Source organism: Siphateles boraxobius, unplaced genomic scaffold (assembly GCF_051911475.1).
Source record: "Siphateles boraxobius isolate OS27281-9 unplaced genomic scaffold, OSU_SipBor_1 7, whole genome shotgun sequence".
Classification (NCBI taxonomy): Eukaryota; Metazoa; Chordata; class Actinopteri; order Cypriniformes; family Leuciscidae; genus Siphateles; species Siphateles boraxobius.
The window spans coordinates 40680001-40704000 of NW_027509197.1; the positions used below are offsets into that span (position 1 = coordinate 40680001).

The following is a 24000-nucleotide window of genomic DNA, read 5'->3' on the forward strand; positions in this document are numbered from 1 at the left end:
CGCTTTCCAGCAAACATTAATAATACATGCGATCCAAAATCATATGCTTTATTTATGAGCCGAGGAAACAGAGCTTTGTCTGCGCTTTAATACTGCATGAGGCTGGAGTGTGTGTGTGTGTGTGTGTGCGTGTGTGTGTGTGTGTGTGTGTGTGTGTGTGTGTGTGTGTGTGTGTGTGCTCCGATAAACGTCTCCTCTTAAATATGACCTACATCTATAAGTGCGCAGTGAACATGAACAATGATCTATCTGTCCATAAACACTTTTACACTGCCAGTCAAATGTTTGTAATAATTAAGATTTTTTTCAATGTTTTTTGGAAGTCTCTTCTGCTCACCAAAGCTGCATTTATTTGATCATAAACAACAACTCGGCATCTAAAGCATATAAAAACAGACAAGACTGAGCCTTAAAGGTCCACACTCATGTTACATGTCAGTGAGCGCTAATAAACGAGTGAAGACGGACCCCGTAACTCAAGCTGGATTAATCTTTCTTTAATTAATCATAGTTGTGTGTTTGGAGCGACGGTTAGAAGAAGAGTTTCTAGTTTGGACTCAATCAATCCTGATCATGAGCAGAATAATAAACATTCAGTACAATCTATATCTTTTATTTACAATGCATACAAATGTCATTTACGTCTTTTAGTTCGTCAAGAGATTTAAAGTGTCGTTTCTGAAGAGTGCGCATGTGTGAACGGGATCTAGTGCGTAAGAACGAGAATATGATTGAATCTGGAAATAAAGCAAAATAACTGAGAAAAATGAGAAATATTCCTCAGATGCCGTGTTCGTAATTTATCGCAAAACATCTAACGTTAATTCGATCTCAAACAGATTCATTAAAAGTATTGTTACTCCATACGTGCGTGACATCATTAACCAACGTGGTTGAACGACCGATTTGCGACAATGCGGGAAACAGTCGTGACTCGCTTGATTTCTTCAACGATGCATCGTACTAATATCGTACATCGGGCCAATATCTGATTTAATGTATGTGAGCGCGTCTATAGCGGCTATATTTATTATTTATATAATAAAAAATATTTTTATTGGGCTGATAAATTATAACTTTAAAAAATTAACATATATCGTCCGATACCGATATGCTGGCCGATATATATATACTGCATCCCTAATTGACAATAAAGGCCCATTTACGTTCAAATCAATATTTATAACCGTAAGGTTTAATAATAAACTAGAATGTACATTTCCTGAAGAAAATGTGAGTGGTACTTGCAGTGGCAAAACTCGCCACGCGGTTGCAAAAAACATGTCTGTATGATGTTCTGGTGCTGAGATATGGCTTATTCATGTTGTTCAGGTGGTTGCTAGGGTGTTCTGGGTGGTTGCTAGGCGGTTGCTAGGGTGTTCTGGGTGGTTGCTAAGGTATTCTGGATGGTTTGTAGGGAGTTGCTAGGGTATTCTTGGTGGTTGCTAGGGTGTTCTGGGTGGTTGCTAGGGTGTTCTGAGTGGTTGCTATGGCGTTGCTAGGCGGTTGCAAACTATTAGATATCAGAGTCCACATCACAGCTTACAGTAATGACACAGAAATAATATCAACAGAATCAGATTTTTTTTCAGCTGATGAATGATAAAGAAAAAACATTAACAGCCAATCAGAATCCATCCTGCTTTGATTACAAAACACACTTCAGTAACTACAAAACATATTTTTCCACCGTATGTGTCAACAGCCCTAAAACCAGGAACATGAAGTACAGTCTGATTTTATTTTATTTTCAAGTGATTCATTTACACATGTAGGTGTTTAAAGAAGACCTTAAAGATTAAGAAGGTCCTGATCCAGTAATACTAACACTTTCTCTTCTATTCTGTTTTTGTTTATTTATAATTAAAAAAAGATTACAATTTTGATTAAACTGGGAGGAGTCATAGCATTTACATATTGTTGTCCAACTGTGAGTTTCACTGCTTCTATTGTTCTCAATCGTAAGTCGCTTTGGATAAAAGCGTCTGCTAAATGAATAAATGTACATGTAAGGAGTGTAGTAGGCTTTGTTCATCAGATTAGCAGGACTAATGAAGGCTTTAGTAATGACTGATGACTTGCGCTCTGACGGACTCCAGAACTCGTAGAAAACAGTCATCCGTCAGGAAACTCAACGCAACACGCTTACGAGCCAGAGAAGTGCCAACTGAGAAACTGAGGGTTATTAAGCACATCTGATACGAGAACAGGCCGCTTCCGTCCAGCGCTGTCAAACAAGCCTTCGCTGTTTATGTTTTATCACTCCCAGAGGATTTTACAAGCCGCTCTGATTGTGATAATCCCACGGGATCGGGAGAAAATGAGAAAAGCGAGCTGCTATCGGGACAGATGAGGAGGAGAACGGCTTCATGCCAAACCCGGAGCGGAGGAATGTAAACATGGAAACTTGACAGCTCTAGCATTCTGAAACATTTTACAGGGAAATGAAGAAAAATGATCTCCTCCAACATTTCTAAACATGGTTCAGCTTTATAGTTTGAATGATTTAAAAATGTCCCAACAAATATGCCTTTTAAAGGTTTGGGGTCGGTAATGTTTTTGAAAGAAAGAGTCTCTTCTGCTCACCAGGGCTGTGTTTATTTGATCAAAAATACAGGAAAAATTGTGAAATATTATTCCAATGTAAAATATCTGTTTTCTATGTGAATATATAGTAAAGTTTAATTTATTCCTGTGATCAAAGCTGAATTTTCAGCATCATTACTCCAGTCTTCAGTGTCACATGATCCTTCAGAAATCACTATAATATGATGATTTGATGCTCAAGACACATTTATGATTATTATCAGTGTTGAAAACAGTTCATATCTTTCTGGAAACTGTCTAATTTTATTTTTCAGGATTCTTTGATGAATGGAAGGTTTATTTTTTTTATTATTTTTTTTCATTTAACAGTCAGACATACAAACCAACATAGTGCAGTAGAGTGAACAATCTTGTAATTCCATAATTCCACAATTGAAATAAATGTGTTGATCTATGAGTGTGTGTGGGTATGTGTACAACAAAGTAACCATTTATTATTTATTACCATCGTTATTACCATCACCACCTCCACTCCCCACTACCACCACACTGCCAATATTGTATCAGTCGATTTTTATTTCCATCCTTCCTCTTATGTAATAATTGCCATTGTCAACTCTGTCTAAGATAGAAGATGGCATAATAAGATAATATAAGATAACCTTCCCCCACATCTCTTCAGTCCCTATCTTCTCCTCAATTATTATTATTATTTATTTTTTTGCTTCCCTATTCTACGTTGTGGTGCATTAAAAACACATGAAAAGATAAGGGGGAAATTATTGCAGTAGTGATGACAATAAACACTTAATTGCAATACAGCATTGACAATGGTAATATTGATGATAATAATAATAGTAATAATAATAATATTAATAATAAACGACCATGATGATGGCAGTGGCGATCATAGTGGCGAAAGCAAAGACAGCAACAACAGCAATTACAACAATGAAAAAATAAAAATAGTAATCATAACAGTAACAGTAATGACAGTAATAACAATGATGACAGAAACAAGTTCAAACAACTAAAACGCGTTAATATTCGTGGGTTGATTAAGAAGGTGGGAGGAGTCGGAGTTGAAAAGAGAGAAAGGATTTATAGCTGTAAGAGATCAGACCAAGTGTTGGATGGCAGAGGTCAGTTTCAGATGCGTAATTATGAAGGGGAGATGTGTATTCTATTGCAATGAAGTCTGTAATAAGATTTTTCCAATAGTTAATGTGTATTTTGTTTCGAGTTTTCCAGTTCATGAGGATAGTTTTCTTGGCGATGGTTAGAGCTATGAGGAGCATTTTAGAGTTTATAGTTTTATCAGTGATTATTGTGAGGTCCCCCAGCAAGCACATTTTTAATTTTTTTTTTAATAGAATCTTTCGTAACATTAGAAATTTCTTTACTTTCACTTTTCAATTTTATGCATCCTTGATGAAGTATTTAAAAAAAATCTCACTGTCCCCAACCGGAAGTGTACATAAGTGAAATAATATAACAAAAAATTGTAATAATACAACATTTTGTGTCACTTCTGTCACCAAATGGAATGGAATTGCAAACATGTTTTCTGAAAACTCCCCTTTCTGTCATTGGTCAAAGGAACAAATAGTCCCGCCCCCAAACTCATCCCATTGGTTGAATCAGTGTTACTGTGTCCAGCTGGACATAAACAATTCTTTAATTCACCAAAAATCCACTTATTATAACTCACTTACAATTGAAGAAAGTGTTTTAACATCCATCAATACAATCACCTTCAAAGATGAATCTGAGGATTTAAACTGCCCAACATTCTAGCAAAAATTGTGAAAAACCACAATTGTTTTACCATTTTCAGAATCCTAAAATGTTTAATTCCCGGTTTTGAGCGGCATTTAAGAGAGACTTCCTCTTTTAAAGCAGCTCAATGCCGGTGAAAGCGTGTGAACGTCTGGATACGTGTGTGTCTGGCCACATACTCTAAGTGTGTGACGCCACTGTTGTGCCACCCACCATGAGGAGGAATGAGTCGAGCAGACACAAGACCATCAAACTTAACAGCCTTGTCCCATCAGGGCATCTCCTGCTGAGTCCACACACACACACACACACACACACACACACACACACACCACTGCGGGACACTCATATCTGGAAGCTCATAAAGACACTGGTTTACCGCTCTATGTAAACTGGGGGAGTAGAAAGAATATTTGCGAGGAAACAGACTCAGACTGTCAACATTACAGACATATACTCATATTAAGCAACATTATCTTGTCATTTCAGAGCAATTACAGAAATACTGAGATATACTGAAATTCTGCTCCCCAAAGCTGCATTTATTTGATCAGAAATACAGTGAAAAATTGTGAAATATTATTCCAATGTAAAATAGTTGTTTCTATGTGAATATATAGTAAAGTGTAATTTATTCCTGTGATCAAAGCTGAATTTTCAGCATCATTACTCCAGTCTTCAGTGTCACATGATCCTTCAGAAATCACTATAATATGATGATTTGATGCTCGAGACACATTTATGATGTTGGAATATTTAAGGAAACAGTGCTACATTACCATTGAAAAGTTTGTGGGGAGTTTTTTTTTTAAATACTTAATTTTATGAATCAAAGGTGACAGTAAAGACACTTATAATGTCACAAAAGATAAAATAAATGCTGTTCTTTTGAACTTTCCATTCATCATATTGTCCTGAAAAATAAAATGTGTGACGGTTTCCACAGAATTCTGAAGGAGCAAAACTGTTTTCAACACTGATAATAATCATAAATGTTTCTTGAGCATCAAATCATCATATTATAGTGATTTCTGAAGGATCATGTGACACTGAAGACTGGAGTAATGATGCTGAAAATTCAGCTTTGATCACAGGAATAAATTACACTTTTCTGTATATTCACATAGAAAACAGCTGATTTACATTGGAATAATATTCCACAATTTTTACTGTATTTTTGATCAACTAAATGCTTCCTTGTGACTCTTTCAAAAACATTAAAACACTTTTGAGCGGTTGTGTATGATTTATTACATCATTAAGTGAATAATGATCAATATATTAATGTCACTATAATGTAGAATTGCTCATTATACTACAGAAAGCAAGAGTTTCTCTCCTCTGAAGTCTGAAGTCCTTCATGGTGTTGTTAACTCATTATTTAACCCGTTGTTAACTCATCAGGTTTACGTGTCCAACAAAAGGTGCTTTTGAAGTGTTTCCTGACAAACCCAAAACTTCCCAGTAAAACCAGCAGAACTTCACGAGCCGGAGGACAGGAGAACAGCTGAAGGATTGTGAAGACATGATTAATCTCACTAGAACAACAATGTAAGGATGGGAATTGTAATAAATTAAACTGCATCTGGATTCTTAAAGGAGCGGATGATTATGATGTCACTTTTCTAACTTTAGCTAGTGTGTAATGTTGCTGTTTGAGCATAAACAACATCTGCAAAGTTACAACGCTCAAAGTTCAAAGAAAAGGGAGATATTTGCTTTTACAGAAATCGCTTTTAAGGACGACAACAAACGGCTGGTAGGAACTACAATGAGCTTCATCGCGGGTTAGTGACATCACTAACCCTGAAATTTGCATAAGGCAAGGCAAGGCAAGTTTATTTATATAGCACATTTCATACACAATGGTAATTCAAAGTGCTTTACATAGAAGAAATTAAAATAATCAAAAGAAATCAGAATAATTAAAACAGTTTAGAATAAAAGATAAAATACAGAAATAATCACATGAAATCAGAGTAATTAAAACATAAAATAAAATACAGTGCAAACAGTCGGACGAACAGTGGCACAGTGCTCATTCAGTAAATGCACAGTTAAACAGATGTGTTTTGAGTCTGGATGTGAATGTGACTGTAGGAGCACATCTGATCTCTTCTGGAAGCTGTTCCAGCATAGTAGCTAAAAGCAGACTCGCCATGCTTAGACTGAACCCTTGGTATTTCTAGCCGATGTGATCCTAATGATCTGAGTGATCTGTTGGGTTTATATTCACTGAGCATATCTGCAATGTATTGAGGTCCTAGGCCATTGAATGATTTATATATCAGTAATAATACTTTAAAACCAATCCTAAATGTAACTGGCAGCCAGTGTAAAGACCTGAGGACTGGTGGGATGTGTTCATATGTTCTGGTTCTGCTCAGCGTTCTGTATGAGCTGCAACTGTCTTATGGTCTTTTTGGGAAGGCCAGTGAGAAGTCCATTACAATAATCCACCCTACTGGTGATGAAAGCATGCACAAGTTTTTCTGAGTCTTGACTGGAAACAAAGCATCTAATTCTTGCAATATTTTTCAGGTGATAGTATGCTGATTTAGTTATTGCTTTGACATGACTACTGAAACTAAGGTCTGACTCTAGAGACACACCCAGATTCCTGACTTGATTTTTAGTTGTTTGACCCCTAGACTGAAGGTATGCGTTCACCTTGAGAACTTCATATTTGTGTCCAAACGCAATGACTTCAGTTTTGTCTTTGTTTAACTGAAGAAAGTTTTGGCACATCCAATTGTTTACTTCATCAATGCATTGGCAAAGGGAGTCAATGGGGCTGTAATCGTTAGGCGATAGGGATAAGTAGAGCTGTGTGTCGTCTGCATAGCTATGGTAAGCGATTTGGTTCTTTCTCATTATTTGGCTCATTGGGAGCATGTACAGGTTGAATAGGAGTGGCGCAAGAATTGAGCCTTGAGGGACTCCGCATGTCATGGATGTCCACTCAGACTTATGGTCTCCTATACTCACATAATAACCTCTGCCTCCTAAGTATGACCTGAACCATTTTAGGACTATCCCAGAAAGCCCGACCCAGTTTTCCAGCCTGTCAAGTATGTATGTTGTGATCGACAGTGTCAAATGCAGCACTGAGGTCGAGTAGTACCAGCACTGATAATTTGCCTGTATCAGTATTTAAGCGAATATCATTTATTATTTTTATGAGCGCGGTCTCTGTACTGTGGTGCGGTCGGAAACCAGATTGAAAATGGTCAAAGTATCCATTCGAGCTTAAGAATTTGTTCAGCTGATTGAAGACAACTTTTTCAATGATCTTGCCTATGAAAGGAAGATTTGAGATCGGTCTATAATTGTTTAATATGGTCTTATCCAGATTGCTCTTTTTCAGGAGGGGCTTGACAACTGCAGTTTTCAGGGAGGTCGGAAAACTCCCAGAGAGAAGTGAGGCATTTACCACTTCTAAGAAATGTTGAAAAAAAAAGTTCTTGAAGCTCCGCCCTCTGCGCCGGGAGCAGCGGCTCATTTGCATTTAAAGGGACACACAAAAACGGCACGTTTTTGCTCATCGTCAAAAAGTGACAATTTTAACATGATATAAAAATATCTGTGGGGTATTTTGAGCTAAAACTTCACACACACTCTCTGAGGACATCAGAGACGAATTTTACATCTTGGGAAAAGGGCATTATAGGACCCCTTTAATGATACGGTAACACTTTATTTTACAGTGTCCTTGTTACATATGTTACATGTACTTACCATAGTAATAACAGTATATTATGCATAATTACATGGAATTAACACTCAACCAAATCCTAATCCTACCCAAACCATATAGTAAGTACATGTAGTTGCTTAATATTACTCAGTAATTAAATATACAATTACATTGTAACAATGACACCTTAAAATAAAGTGTAACCACAGATATTTTTTATCGTCATCAAAAATTGGTCATAAATAACAAACAAACTAATACATAATATCAAAAACATAAATAAATAATGATAGATAGAAAATAACCAGTACTATATATGAACGGATTCAGTCAGTCATTGGACTGATTCAAACCAAGAGCTCACGGACCGTATGCTGCTTAAACTGCACTGTCAATCATCTTGTCACAGTTCAAATCCACATTTATTACAGGTTTCCTTGAAATACTATGATTTAGGACTCACTAATTCCAATTTCAAAAGCTATTTTAAGCGGAGAGTATGTGCATTGGGATTTGTGATTCTTCTGAGCGGATTCATTAAAAGAATCAACTCAGAGTCATTCATTCATTCATTCGTGACTTGGACTGCTTCTCTTTTTTGTTTGTTAGGATAATGAACTAGAATATCGGTTGTCTTTATATGATTTTGTGATCACTCTTCACAGAATGAAGTCGCTCTGAATATTCTCGATTCTCAACCCTGATTGTGAAATTCACATGAAAACACAAACCAAATTGAACAGTTGGAGAAACAACTGACCTGGAAAAGCACTTCATTGAAAAGTCAGACTAATTTCTACCCTGAGAAATTCTACTAATTTCGGGTGAGGTCTTAAACGCATCTCGTCTATTCACTATGATTCTTGTTAGCAACAAAAACTTTATCTCAGATCTTAAAGGAAAAACTTTATGTTGGATCTTAAAGGAAAAACTTTATGTTGGATCTTAAAGGAAAAACTTTATGTTGGATCTTAAAGGAAAAACTTTATGTTGGATCTTAAAGGAAAAACTTTATGTTGGATCTTAAAGGAAAAACTTTCTCTCAGATCTTAAAGGAAAAACTTTATCTCGGATCTTAAAGGAAAAACTTTATCTCAGATCTTAAAGGAAAAACTTTATGTTGGATCTTAAAGGAAAAACTTTCTCTCGGATCTTAAAGGAAAAACTTTATCTCGGATCTTAAGGGAAAAACTTTATCTCGGATCTTAAAGGAAAAACTTTATCTCGGATCTTAAAGGAAAAACTTTATCTCGGATCTTAAGGGAAAAACTTTATCTCGGATCTTAAAGGAAAAACTTTATCTCGGATCTTAAAGGAAAAACTTTATCTCGGATCTTAAAGGAAAAACTTTATCTCGGATCTTAAAGGAAAAACTTTATCTCGGATCTTAAAGGAAAAACTTTATCTCAGATCTTAAAGGAAAAACTTTATGTTGGATCTTAAAGGAAAAACTTTATGTTGGATCTTAAAGGAAAAACTTTATGTTGGATCTTAAAGGGAAAACGTTATCTCGGATCTTAAAGGAAAAACTTTATGTTGGATCTTAAAGAAAAAACTTTATGTTGGATCTTAAAGGAAAAACTTTATGTTGGATCTTAAAGGAAAAACTTTATGTTGGATCTTAAAGGAAAAACTTTATCTCGGATCTTAAAGGAAAAACGTTATCTCGGATCTTAAGGGAAAAACTTTATCTCGGATCTTAAAGGAAAAACTTTATCTCGGATCTTAAAGGAAAAACGTTATCTCGGATCTTAAGGGAAAAACTTTATCTCGGATCTTAAAGGAAAAACTTTATCTCGGATCTTAAAGGAAAAACTTTATCTCAGATCTTAAAGGAAAAACTTTATGTTGGATCTTAAAGGAAAAACTTTATGTTGGATCGTAAAGGAAAAACTTTATGTTGGATCTTAAAGGGAAAACGTTATCTCGGATCTTAAAGGAAAAACTTTATGTTGGATCTTAAAGAAAAAACTTTATGTTGGATCTTAAAGGAAAAACTTTATGTTGGATCTTAAAGGAAAAACTTTATGTTGGATCTTAAAGGAAAAACTTTCTCTCGGATCTTAAAGGAAAAACTTTATCTCGGATCTTAAGGGAAAAACTTTATCTCGGATCTTAAAGGAAAAACTTTATCTCGATCTTAAAGGAAAAACTTTATGTTGGATCTTAAAGGAAAAACTTTATGTTGGATCTTAAAGGAAAAACTTTATCTCGGATCTTAAAGGAAAAACTTTATCTCGGATCTTAAAGGAAAAACTTTCTCTCGGATCTTAAAGGAAAAACTTTATCTCAGATCTTAAAGGAAAAACTTTCTCTCAGATCTTAAAGGAAAAACTTTCTCTCGGATCTTAAAGGAAAAACTTTATCTCGGATCTTAAAGGAAAAACTTTCTCTCAGATCTTAAAGGAAAAACTTTCTCTCGGATCTTAAAGGAAAAACTTTATCTCGGATCTTAAAGGAAAAACTTTATCTCGGATCTTAAAGGAAAAACTTTCTCTCGGATCTTAAAGGAAAAACTTTCTCTCGGATCTTAAAGGAAAAACTTTCTCTCGGATCTTAAAGGAAAAACTTTCTCTCGGATCTTAAAGGAAAAACTTTCTCTCGGATCTTAAAGGAAAAACTTTATCTCGGATCTTAAAGGAAAAACTTTATGTCGGATCTTAAAGGAAAAACTTTATCTCGGATCTTAAAGGAAAAACTTTATCTCGGATCTTAAAGGAAAAACTTTCTCTCGGATCTTAAAGGAAAAACTTTCTCTCGGATCTTAAAGGAAAAACTTTATCTCAGATCTTAAAGGAAAAACTTTCTCTCGGATCTTAAAGGAAAAACTTTCTCTCGGATCTTAAAGGAAAAACTTTATCTCAGATCTTAAAGGAAAAACTTTATCTCGGATCTTAAAGGAAAAACTTTATCTCGGATCTTAAAGGAAAAACTTTATCTCGGATCTTAAAGGAAAAACTTTATGTCGGATCTTAAAGGAAAAACTTTATCTCGGATCTTAAAGGAAAAACTTTATGTCGGATCTTAAAGGAAAAACTTTATCTCAGATCTTAAAGGAAAAACTTTATCTCGGATCTTAAAGGAAAAACTTTATCTCGGATCTTAAAGGAAAAACTTTATCTCGGATCTTAAAGGAAAAACTTTATGTCGGATCTTAAAGGAAAAACTTTATCTCGGATCTTAAAGGAAAAACTTTATGTCGGATCTTAAAGGAAAAACTTTATCTCGGATCTTAAAGGAAAAACTTTCTCTCGGATCTTAAAGGAAAAACTTTATCTCGGATCTTAAAGGAAAAACTTTCTCTCGGATCTTAAAGGAAAAACTTTATGTTGGATCTTAAAGGAAAAACTTTATCTCGGATCTTAAAGGAAAAACTTTCTCTCGGATCTTAAAGGAAAAACTTTATCTCGGATCTTAAAGGAAAAACTTTATCTCAGATCTTAAAGGAAAAACTTTATCTCAGATCTTAAAGGAAAAACTTTATCTCGAATCTTAAAGGAAAAACTTTATGTCGGATCTTAAAGGAAAAACTTTATCTCAGATCTTAAAGGAAAAACTTTATCTCAGATCTTAAAGGAGCAGCACATACATGCAATCTTACCCAGAAACACAACGAACACCTCAGGATGCTTTTCTTTTTAAAAGACGCTTTAAAAATACCAACGCATCTAAACACCTCTATTATTGCTTCTTGCTAAATCTCAATACTTGTGGATCAGTTTTACAATCTCTTTATGAAATTTGTGAAGTGTCAGAGTGGCGGAGGGACAGAAATCTCACAAATTTCATCAAAAAAAGATCTTCATTTGTGATCCAAAGATGAACTAAAGTCTTACTGGTTTGGAACAACATGAGGATTAGTAATTTTTTTACATTTTGTGTGAACTATCCCTTTAAATATATTCAACATGCATCATGTTAGTATTTCTTGTATGATATTTTTTTGTTAAATCAATGCTTCAAAACTAGTATAGTTCTGAGCATAACGATTAACCACATCCAAATGTCTACATAATATATCGGTTTGTACTGTGTATATTCATATTGTATATATAAACACACACACATGCTTGTACACACACACATATGTTGTGTAAACAAACTTTATTTCGGATGTGATTAATTGAGATTAATCGTTCCCTAACACTAGTCAACATTTAAGAAATATTTGCATGCATATACTATATATGTAATTTATATTATATATAAAGATAAATATTTGATATATAAATAACACATTTTTCTTAAATATATACATGCATGTGTGTGTGTATATATATATATATATATATATAGATATATATATAGATATATAGATATATGTACAAAATAATTATACACAGTACACACACACATGTTATGTAAACACAAACTTTTATTTTGGATGTGATTAATTGAGATTTAATCGTTCCCCAACACTAATCATAAACATTAATTTCAGCAACATTTTTATGAATAATCCTCTCCAGCCAAATAATAAAGTCTGGTTCTAAAAAATAAATAAAAAAGACTTTATTAAGTCAGTTTTCAGGAGTGAGTTTGGCACCGCCGCTTATTTGCAAAGCAAATCAATTCCAGTTTTGTGGGATCTTGAAAGCCTGACCTTTTCGAGCAACTAAAACTGCTTTTCAGCTTCTTGTTTCCCCACTCTCGCTTGAACAAGCACCCAGAAGTTGTCAAACTTTCTTGGCGTGTGAAGGCCGAAGTGGTCACACGAAAGATAAAGAAAGGAAACACAAAAGGCCTGCGGGTGTGAATGGAGGGTGATGGTGAAGGCATGCTAATGAAGCTCTAATACTCACAAACGCAGGCTAACGGGGTTAATTATCATAACAACGGGAGACCGACACGTCGCAGGATTCGGCCAAGACTCGTCCTCAATAACGCTGACGGATCTGAGGTCACTTTAGCTTTGTTTAAATAATTAACCCACCTTTGCTTCACTTTTGTTGAGGAGTGACACCACAATGAGCCGTTCAACCCGGCATTCAGAGACATTACTGTCTTTGCTTTTGTTTGACATCTGCAGTGACTCAGTGGAAAGGCTAAACAGGTTGAAAACAGCGATTCACACACACATACACACACACACACACACACTGTATGGGAAACCTCATATGAGCGGCCCAGTGTGGGTCTTGCTTTGTGTTGTGAGGACTTTACAAACAGATCTCTTCATTAAGAGGAGAAGAGCAAACAAACTCTACAATCCTGAGACAACAACCCAGCAGAAAAACACACACATGCTGTGGTTAAAGTTACTTTTAAAAATATGTTTTTGTAAATTGTTCACAGTTAACGACAATGCAGATTCTATCCATCTATCATTAAGCAAAACATCCACCCATAAAACTTTTTTCAAAACTTCAAATCTTTCAAACTTCGTTTACGTTGTTTTTTTCCAAGATAAAAATTAGAGTTATATGAATTTATTTGAATTTCAAATGCAGTTTAATTCCTCCTGAACTGCATCTGGTTTTCTACATCAATTTAAATCCTGAACTGCAATTTAAACAAAATTCTCATTTTAAATCCTGAATGACGTTTCGTTTAAAATCCGCTAGATTATCGATTACAATGGCACAGAGCACGGTTAAAAAGAAAGAAAAAAAAGCCAAACCATTAACCCAACAACATCTCAAGATGCGAAACAGTGAAACATGATGCAACAGGCAAAGACGTCCATCTGACGCATGTGTTCATCAGCCCAGACTGAACCCAGTCCCACCCAGGGAACATATGCATTACTAATTACCAGCATAAAAAACATGATTCTGAAGTATGCCTGACAGATAGCTAGCAACAGAAACACACTCCGTCAAAGCATGGCATGATCTCCTCCAGAGTTTCTCTGAGGCTCGGGATGAAGAGGGCCAGTTGTAATGGGAACGCCCAACGCTCACACACGCAAACAGCCAAATCCTTCTTTAACACAGCAGCTCTTGATGAATGACTGGGGACAGCGGTTCTGCCAAGACCCAACACTGGCCAGCGCCATGGAAAGGAAAAGAGCAGGTCTTTTGTTGCATTCTAGCGCAAAAAACAAAGCGGCTTTGCTTTTCAAGCGCCGTGTATCTCCTCTTTGAAGCCCTCTGACATCCTCATTACCTCTCGTGAAGAAAAATCCATTTGTGTTTGGCCTTGTTAATGTCTGTTCTTCTTGGCTGAACTTCACTCGTCACGCTTTTTTTTTCTCTTTGGTAACACTTTACAATAAGGTCTCATTTTGTAAACATTAGTTAATGCATTCACAGTAAAAAAAAAAAAAAAAAACGTTGGGTTATTCAAATTGGGTCGCTGTGTTGGGTTATTTTCCAAAAATGTTGGGTCATTTCTGGTAATAACCCGGCTGTTGGGTTAAATACGCATGTTGTGTATTTTGAATTTATGTACACAATCGTTTAGATATTTACATGTGCCCCAATATTTAGTTTGTAATTTAAAAATATATTTGTTGAGACGTATTTATTGTTTTATACAAATAAACAATCCGTATTTGAAAACAATGTGTCTTTTATTTATTCAAATAATGCCATGAACCTCGCTCGTCACGCTTTTTTTTCTCTTTGGTAACACTTTACAATAAGGTCTCATTTTGTAAACATTAGTTAATGCATTCACAGTAAAAAAAAAAGTTGGGTTATTCATATTGGGTTATTCACTATGTTGGGGTTATTTTCCAAAAATGTTGGGTCATTTTTTAAATTGTTGGGTAATTTCTAGTAATAACCCGGCTGTTGGGTTAAATACGCATGTGTATTTTGAATTTGTGTACACAATCGTTTAGATATTTACATCAAATTCTAAACTCCCCAATATTTAGTTTGTAATTTAAAAATATATTTGTTGAGACATATTTATTGTTTTATACAAATAAACAATCTGTATTTGAAAACAAAGTGTCTTTTATTGTCATTTTGTAAACATCAGTTAATGCATTCACAGTAAAAAACAGCAACGTTGGGTTATTTATATTGGGTCACTATGTTGGTATACTTTCCAAAAATGTTGGGTCATTTTTTTAAAATCGTTGGGTAATTTCTAGTAATAACCCGGCTGTTGGGTTAAATACGCATGTTGTGTATTTTGAATTTGTGTACACAATCGTTTAGATATTTACATCAAATTCTACTAGACTCCCCAATATTTAGTTTGTAATTTAAAAATATATTTGTTGAGACATATTTATTGTTTTATACAAATAAACAATCTGTATTTGAAAACAAAGTGTCTTTTATTTATTAAAATAATAAACAAAGTGTCTTTTGTTTATTAAAATAATGTCATGAATAAAGATAAATAATTAACTTAACAGTTGGGTTACTTTTAACCCAACTGGCTTTCAACCCAATGCATTGGGTTAAAATAACCAAACGTTGGAAAGGTGCAATACCACCCCATAGTTGGGTTACTCATTGGGCTACTTTTAACCCAGCATTTAAGTGAGTTAGCTAACATAAAATAACAATGAATATTTGTGAAAGCTTAAATGTTTCGCTCCTTATTATTTAAAATACTCTCCGTATGTAAAATGCATGAGAGACTCTAAATGAAGTTGCAACACATCATACACAAAAATAATCAAACTCAGATTTGGATCAAGCAAGCAAGTGTAAAATCTGGCCACTTCTTTCCTCTGTGTAACCACTGTTGTGTGAACGAGCGTCATGAGTGTAATAACCCAACACAGGACTCGTCTATACCTTCAGCTCCCCACAGAGACTCAATATTACTGTTACCATAGTAAATGTAGAGTATGCATCAGATACCCGGGAATCATATAAACACGGTCACTGCTGCATCTGACTTCAATTCAATGCATGAGATATTGAGGCACTGAATTTAACCTGAAACCTTATTTCACCTCAAAATCAAAATATACTTTTATAATCCCCATTATTCTCAATAGATTCTTGTCACTGCGATAGTGTTTTTACAGATTTCAGCTTTTAAAAAAAATGCAGTATAACAAATACTACAAATTCTTTAATCATACTTTTTAAACTTGTAAACTTCATGAATATTTTAATAAAATATTATTTTTTTATTGCATTGCAGTAATGAGATGCAAAGACTTAAAATAGTAAAATCTACTAATATTTAAATAAAACATCACTGTTTTTTCGTGCATTGCTGTAACACAATGTATAAATACTTTACTTTTTAAACTTGTACAATTTATGATCATTTAAATATCATAATTTTTCTTGCATGGCAGTAATGAGAATGATTTTCCATTGCATTACAAAAATGAAGAGTGAAAATATGCATAAAGTTTTTGCAAAAAACTTAAAGGAGAGCTATTACGCCCCCTTTTTACAAGATGTAATATAAGTCTCAGGTGTCCCCAGAATAAGTCTGTGAGGTTTCAGCTCAAAATACCCCACAGATCAATTATGTTACCATGTTGTAAATGGCAATTTTTGAGTGGAAGGAAAAACATGCGGTTTTCGTGCATGTCTCTTTAAATGCAAATGAGCTCCTGAGTCCAGAATGGGGCGGAGCCTTTACAGCTCGTATTTCAGATTCTCCGCAAAACACTAAAACATCTTTTTTGGTTTTGATTATCATCTCCATCACGGTCACGTGAGATTGCAGTTCTTTATTATCATGAAAGTTTATTATCTGCATGCATTTTAAAGCCATATCAGTCTAAACTTTGATATATAGTTTTCTGAGCGCACACATCCGAAATATTAAATTAAACATATTAAACTATGTTCTCTTTCACATCTTATTGCGCTTAAACTGTCAAATAAAACACCAAAAACACACAAAGTTCACATAAACACAGTCAGTTATGTCTGTGAACGTAAACAGCAGGGAAAGAAATCGCATGTGTATATTAGATCTGTGTATTAAAGTATAAGCAGTGTAATATACAGCACCTACTTCTATAAATGCTGTTAATATGAATCAAGCAACGAAAGAAAACAAAAAAATTCTGCTCTTGACTGAATAACTTTAGTAGCTTTACTAATAATATATTTCTTTCTTGAATGCTGCTGTTAAATGCTCTAACAAGGAGATAAAACATGGTGGACTGTACAGCTCACTGAGGGGCGGAGCTATGCTAATCCGTCAGCAGTCATGGGCGGAGCCTAATCATATGTGATGTCACATTGCATAGAATCCGCAAACGGCTTATTCTTAAACACTGCTTATGATTTATGAGGATTAAGAAAGAGGAGTGTGTGGATTTTTATCATTATAGGCTGGTTGTGTACACACACTGCCAACACACGTTCAAACACCACGTTAAAGTGAATTTTGCATAATGAATCCTCTTTAATGGTCGTAAAATAGGACCTTTTTTTGGTCTTTCGTTGTTTCACTAATCATTGATTGCATGAGATTCACAGTTTTACCTTTGAGCAGTGCTTGTGATTCTGACACCACACCAATGATCCATTGCTCTGAAACGAGAAGAAACACATATACAAAACATTAGTGAATCAGTTCATTTCAAAGATTCAGTTGCACCATCACTCAAAAAAAAAATGATGCTTGACTAAAAATATCCCAGTTTTCAAATGAAGCCACGTGAATCAGGACTCTGTTCACTTCTCCAAAAGCATCCCAACAGGCAAACTTTACGGTTCTGCAAACCAAAAGTCTGCTTAAGTTCAATGTCAAGTTCAAAGGACTCTGGAACAATGTAATCCAGTGGAAATTCCCTGCGAAAGTCTTGGGAAACAACTTATCATTAAAGGACTTAATTTGCCATCCAGTACCGTAGGGTGTTGTGCACTTGATGTCAAGGATAATGGTCAACCAGCTTCAAAGAGTTGAACTGAGACGGTGGATTCTGGAACCAGAGCAAACGCACAACATGTGAATCATCAAGATTGTAATGGAGCGTTAACGTGTGTCTTCAATCAGAGTCATTAAACCAGCGCAGCCTGAACCGTTTTAGCCATCCGACTGGATCTAGTACAGATATGTTAATTGGATCACCTTTATGAAGACTGTAAATCGAACATTATTAACTTCACCTCATAAACTACATAGGCGTTAAACCAAAACAAATCATCAACATCATTGCAACTTGTCAATAAACCCAAAAATATGTCCAAATAAGTCCAACGGGTCGAAGGTCCAAATGTGTGTTTCAGTGCAGCTTCAAAGTCTCGACACGATCCAGCCGAGGAATAAGAGTCTGATCTAGACAAACCAGCGACATTTTATCACAGCTCGTGCAAGACCAGCATTAGTGGTTAAAAGTATATAAATGTTTATTTAGTTATAAATGTGCGCTGGTTTGTCTAGATCAGACTCTTATTCCTCGGCTGGATCGTGTCGAGACTTTGAAGCTGCACTGAAACTCACATTTGGACCTTCGACCCGTTGGACTCCATTGAAGTCACTATATGGAGAAAATCCTGGAGTGTTTTCTTAATTTCTTTTCGACTGAAGAAAGAAAGAGATGAATATTTTTGGAGAGTAAATTATCAGGAAATTTTAATTCTGAAGTGAACTACTCCTTTAAATTAATCCCAGCTCCACCGATATATCATTCACAGGACATTCAGAGCTTTGGTTGTAATCCTCGGACACCCGGCGTGATGTTGACCCAGCTGTTTCTGCTCGTGTGTTTCTGACCTCGGACAGATAATTATAGGTCAGAACTGTTAGGATATTCCTGGACAGTTTAAGCCTTTTGTTTTCAAAGCTCACAGATTTACAGTCAGCATTGCTGATGGATTCACACTGCCAGATCCACTGTAATCCATCACGCAAACTCATCCACTGGAACGAAACATAACATCGTCTTTAAAGATAAACTGTACGTTTACATCAAGTATGCGTTTAGCAGGCGCTTTTATCCGTGCAAAACAACTTGCAACAGAGAAGCGAAATCAATCCGTCGCACAGACAACGAGAGTGTTTGAAGATGGTGACGTCTGAGAAATATACTGTGAGATTCAGTGAATTTACATTCATGTAGGAAACGGTGCGCAGAATTGCAATTCAAATTTAAATGTAAGGACGTTCTAATTATAAAATTAATTAGAAGTTCCAATTTTTTGACTAGAAAAGTAAATATTGTCAGGACAAACTATGGATGGATGGATGAGAGAAGAGAAGAGAAGAGAGCGTCATCATACCTTTCCAGTTTAAATTAGTACGAAAGCAGGGTTTTCGATCGGATATGAATAAAGACCCAATTTACACTGTGAACAATTAGTGTCTATATGAAAATATTTAGTTTATTATAAGTTAATTATTTAAAAAAAATTCTACTCATTAGAGCACTGTAACCTACTCTATTTATATATTGTTTTAATCTTTAAATAAATGTTCATCTATATATTAATTCATTTTAATCTAATTTTTATTTTATTTTATTTTATTATTTAAATTTCTTTTTTTTTTCTCTAACCATTTCCATTGACTCCTTGAACTATTTTGAAACCCAAAAAACTTTTGATATATAAAAACAAAACAAAAAGATCAGGTTTGTGTCCATCAACTTCCAAAATAAAGTATTTAATTCATAAAATTTGTATATACAAAGATGACATGATTATTTAATATATAGGATTAATCGCATCCAACATAAAAGTTTGTGTTTACAAAATATATATGTGTGTATACCATGTATAATTATATTGTATAAATAAATACACACACATATATATTTAAGAATTTTATTTATTTATATATAAAATATTTATATATAATATAAATATATATACACTATACACATGCAAATATTTTGTGAAATACAGTTTGTATTTATATATACAAAATAATTATACACAGTACACACACATATATATTTTGTAAACACAAACTTTTATTTTGGATGCGATTAATCGTAGCCCGGCACTACTTTTTTCATATTCTAAATCCTTCAAAAAAAATTATAGTCATATAACTTAATTCTAAAAGCATTTGTATACCATTAAAAATAGCAAAAGAAAATTGAGATGAGACATTTGTGTCAGTATTGGGCAATGTGCTGGTAAATCAGCAAACTGACGTCCTTATCAAGCAAAACATCCACAGATCCACATTCCAGAGATAGACCGGCTGTAAAGTGGAAATCAGTGTAGACATGAAGGTTTGAAGATTGACATTGACTCTCGGGTGTTTAAAGAGACATTATTGCTCAGTTACACACCCAGCATTCAAACAGGACAAAGATCAGAGCATTTCAGAAACACCAGTTTCACTCAATCTGTGGTGATCGATAAACAGAACAACTTTAAAAACAAAGTGGATGTTTCTGAGCGTGTGATGGATGGATGGAAGGAGCACAAGACTCCATTCATGTCTTTACTGATGTTAAACCTCACACACACACACACACACACACACTCAAGCTGCTGCCGCGGTTTGTTTCATATCAAAGGCTCTTAACAAGGAAACACGGCGAAACTTCTTTCCAATGTTTGTCTTTCCTCTGGATCAGAACGCGTGTCCCTCGGGCTCGGCACATTAAGAGAAACAGAGGGAACGAAGGGCTTAATTTAAAAGGTAATAATTTTTACGACGTCAGACGCGCTAGCTGGACCTGTGTGACACACCTTTGGCTTCATACACACACGCATAAATAATCCCACTTTCCAAACGCTGGCGAAACAGAGTCGCTCTTTCAGCAGATTTACAGCCGGGTGTTTCCCTCGCCTGTGATGGAATCACTGATACTCAAACACACATTAATACTGCGCTATTTACACGTCACATAGGACAATAAAAACTCTAAAAATGTTTAATTTCACTGGACATTAAACCGTGTTTTGATGACCTGTACTGACACATTGTTATTTGGGACATAAACTTTCTGAGTGTCAAAAGCAGCTTGAAAAAACAAGTGAGACAGAAAACAATAGAGTTCAAAACCAGTTAGTAGCATATTCTTTACTATATTACAATATTATACATTACAAATTATATTATCATCTGCCAATGGATTGATGGAACGACACAGAGAGGACGATTGATTGATGGATAGATACAGATAAAACAATGGATTGATGGATAGATACGGATAAAACAATGGATTGATGGATAGATACTGGTAAAACAATGGATTGATGGATAGATACTGATAAAACAATGGATTGATGGATAGATACGGATAAAACGATGAATGGATGGATGGAAACTGATAAAACGATGAATGGATGGATAGATAATGATAAAACAATGGATGGATGGATGGATGGATGGATAGATACTGATAAAACGATGGATGGATGATGGATGATGGATGGATGGATAATGATAAAACACTGGATGGATGGATGAATGGATGGATGGATGGATGGATGGATGGATGGATGGATGGATGGATGGATACTGATAAAACACTGGATGGATGGATGGATGGATGGATGGATATTAATAAAACAATGGATGGATGGATGGATGGATGGATACTGATAAAACACTGGATGGATGGATGGATGGATGGATATTGATAAAACGATGGATGGATGGATGAATGGATACAGATAAAACAATGGATGGATGGATGAATGGATACAGATAAAACAATGGATGGATGGATGGATGGATGGATATTAATAAAACAATGGATGGATGGATGGATGGATGGATATTAATAAAACAATGGATGGATGGATGGATGGATGGATGGATGGATGGATGGATGGATGGATGGATGGATATTAATAAAACAATGGATGGATGGATGGATGGATGGATATTAATAAAACAATGGATGGATGGATGGATGGATGTATTTTCAGTGTGAGCTCAGACTCTCCGGACTCTCATCATGTCTTCTTCACACTTCCTCACTGAATCCTTTATTAACTCCTGAAGAAGGAAGACTGATCGACTGTCAGCAGCAGTTGCACAGGGTGTGTGTGTGTGTGTGTGTGCGTGTGTGTGTGTGTGTGTGCGTGTGTGTGTGTGTGGAGTGTGACACTGGCATTTGGTCACCAGGCGAGTACGGAGGGGGTCTGCATGTTTTTGCAGCTGACCAGACCTCCCATTTTCACATGAAAGACCTGTGAACACACACACACACACACACACACACACACACACACACACACACACACACACACACGGCCACTGGACACTCTTTATGGAGCACCAACAACAATCGCTTTCTATTCCTGGAGCTTCACCAGTCCTTCATCAAACTCAGTCTGTCAAGCACTTCCTCAGGAGACAGAAAGCCCAGAGACTCAGAGATTCACCAGCGCCTCCTCTGCCCTCTGATCTAAAGACACATGTTCCCCTCCAATCTTTACAGCGATAGTTCACCCACATATTAAAATTAGCCCATGATTTAGCCCTCAACTCAAAATTAGCCCTCAACTCATCCTAGGTGTATATGACATTCTTCTTTCAGACGAATACAATCAGAGTTATAATAAAAAATGTCCTGACTCTTCCAAGCTTTAAAATAGCAGTGAAAAGTCCATAAAAGTGCATCTATCCATCATAAAAGTGCATCTATCAATCATAAAAGTGCATCTATCCATCATAAAAGTGCATCTATCCTTGATAAAAGTGCATCTATCCATCATAAAAGTGCATCTATCCATCATAAAAGTGCATCTATCCTTGATAAAAGTGCATCTATCCATCATAAAAGTGCATCTATCCGTCATAAAAGTGCATCTATCCGTCATAAAAGTGCATCTATCCATCATAAAAGTGCATCTATCAATCATAAAAGTGCATCTATCCATCATAAAAGTGCATCTATCAATCATAAAAGTGCATCTATCCATCATAAAAGTGCATCTATCCGTCATAAAAGTGCATCTATCCATCATAAAAGTGCATCTATCAATCATAAAAGTGCATCTATCCATCATAAAAGTGCATCTATCCATCATAAAAGTGCATCTGTCCATCATAAAAGTGCATCTATCAATCATAAAAGTGCATCTATCCATCATAAAAGTGTATCAATCCATCATAAAAGTGCATCTGTCCATCATAAAAGTGCATCTATCCGTCATAAAAGTGCATCTATCCGTCATAAAAGTGCATCTATCCATCATAAAAGTGCATCTGTCCATCATAAAAGTGCATCTGTCCATCATAAAAGTGCATCTATCCATCATAAAAGTGCATCTGTCCATCATAAAAGTGCATCTATCCGTCATAAAAGTGCATCTATCCGTCATAAAAGTGCATCTATCCATCATAAAAGTGCATCTATCAATCATAAAAGTGCATCTATCCATCATAAAAGTGCATCTATCCATCATAAAAGTGCATCTATCCATCATAAAAGTGCATCTATCCATCATAAAAGTGCATCTATCCATCATAAAAGTGCATCTATCCATCATTAAAGTGCATCTATCCGTCATAAAAGTGCATCTATCCGTCATAAAAGTGCATCTATCCATCATAAAAGTGCATCTATCAATCATAAAAGTGCATCTATCCATCATAAAAGTGCATCTATCCATCATAAAAGTGCATCTGTCCATCATAAAAGTGCATCTGTCCATCATAAAAGTGCATCTATCCATCATAAAAGTGCATCTGTCCATCATAAAAGTGCATCTATCCATCATAAAAGTGCATCTGTCCATCATAAAAGTGCATCTATCCATCATAAAAGTGCATCTATCCATCATAAAAGTGCATCTATCCGTCATAAAAGTGCATCTATCCATCATAAAAGTGCATCTATCCGTCATAAAAGTGCATCTATCCATCATAAAAGTGCATCTATCCATCATAAAAGTGCATCTATCCATCATAAAAGTGCATCTATCCGTCATAAAAGTGCATCTATCCGTCATAAAAGTGCATCTATCCATCATAAAAGTGCATCTATCAATCATAAAAGTGCATCTATCCATCATAAAAGTGCATCTATCCATCATAAAAGTGCATCTATCCATCATAAAAGTGCATCTATCCATCATAAAAGTGCATCTATCCATCATAAAAGTGCATCTATCCATCATAAAAGTGCATCTATCAATCATAAAAGTGCATCTATCCGTCATAAAAGTGCATCTATC

At 35.3% G+C, this 24000-nt stretch overlaps 1 protein-coding gene across 2 annotated transcripts in view; it reads right to left on the bottom strand.

Annotated features, from left to right (window-relative positions):
* Positions 1-24000, bottom strand: part of anos1 (anosmin 1) — an 86967-nt gene that overhangs the window by 59716 nt on the left and 3251 nt on the right. For both annotated transcript variants that reach the window (XM_077216459.1, XM_077216460.1), the window contains exon 2: positions 17392-17439. In XM_077216459.1, coding sequence (XP_077072574.1) covers positions 17392-17439 — 48 coding nt within the window. The remainder of the gene's footprint in view (positions 1-17391; positions 17440-24000) is intronic.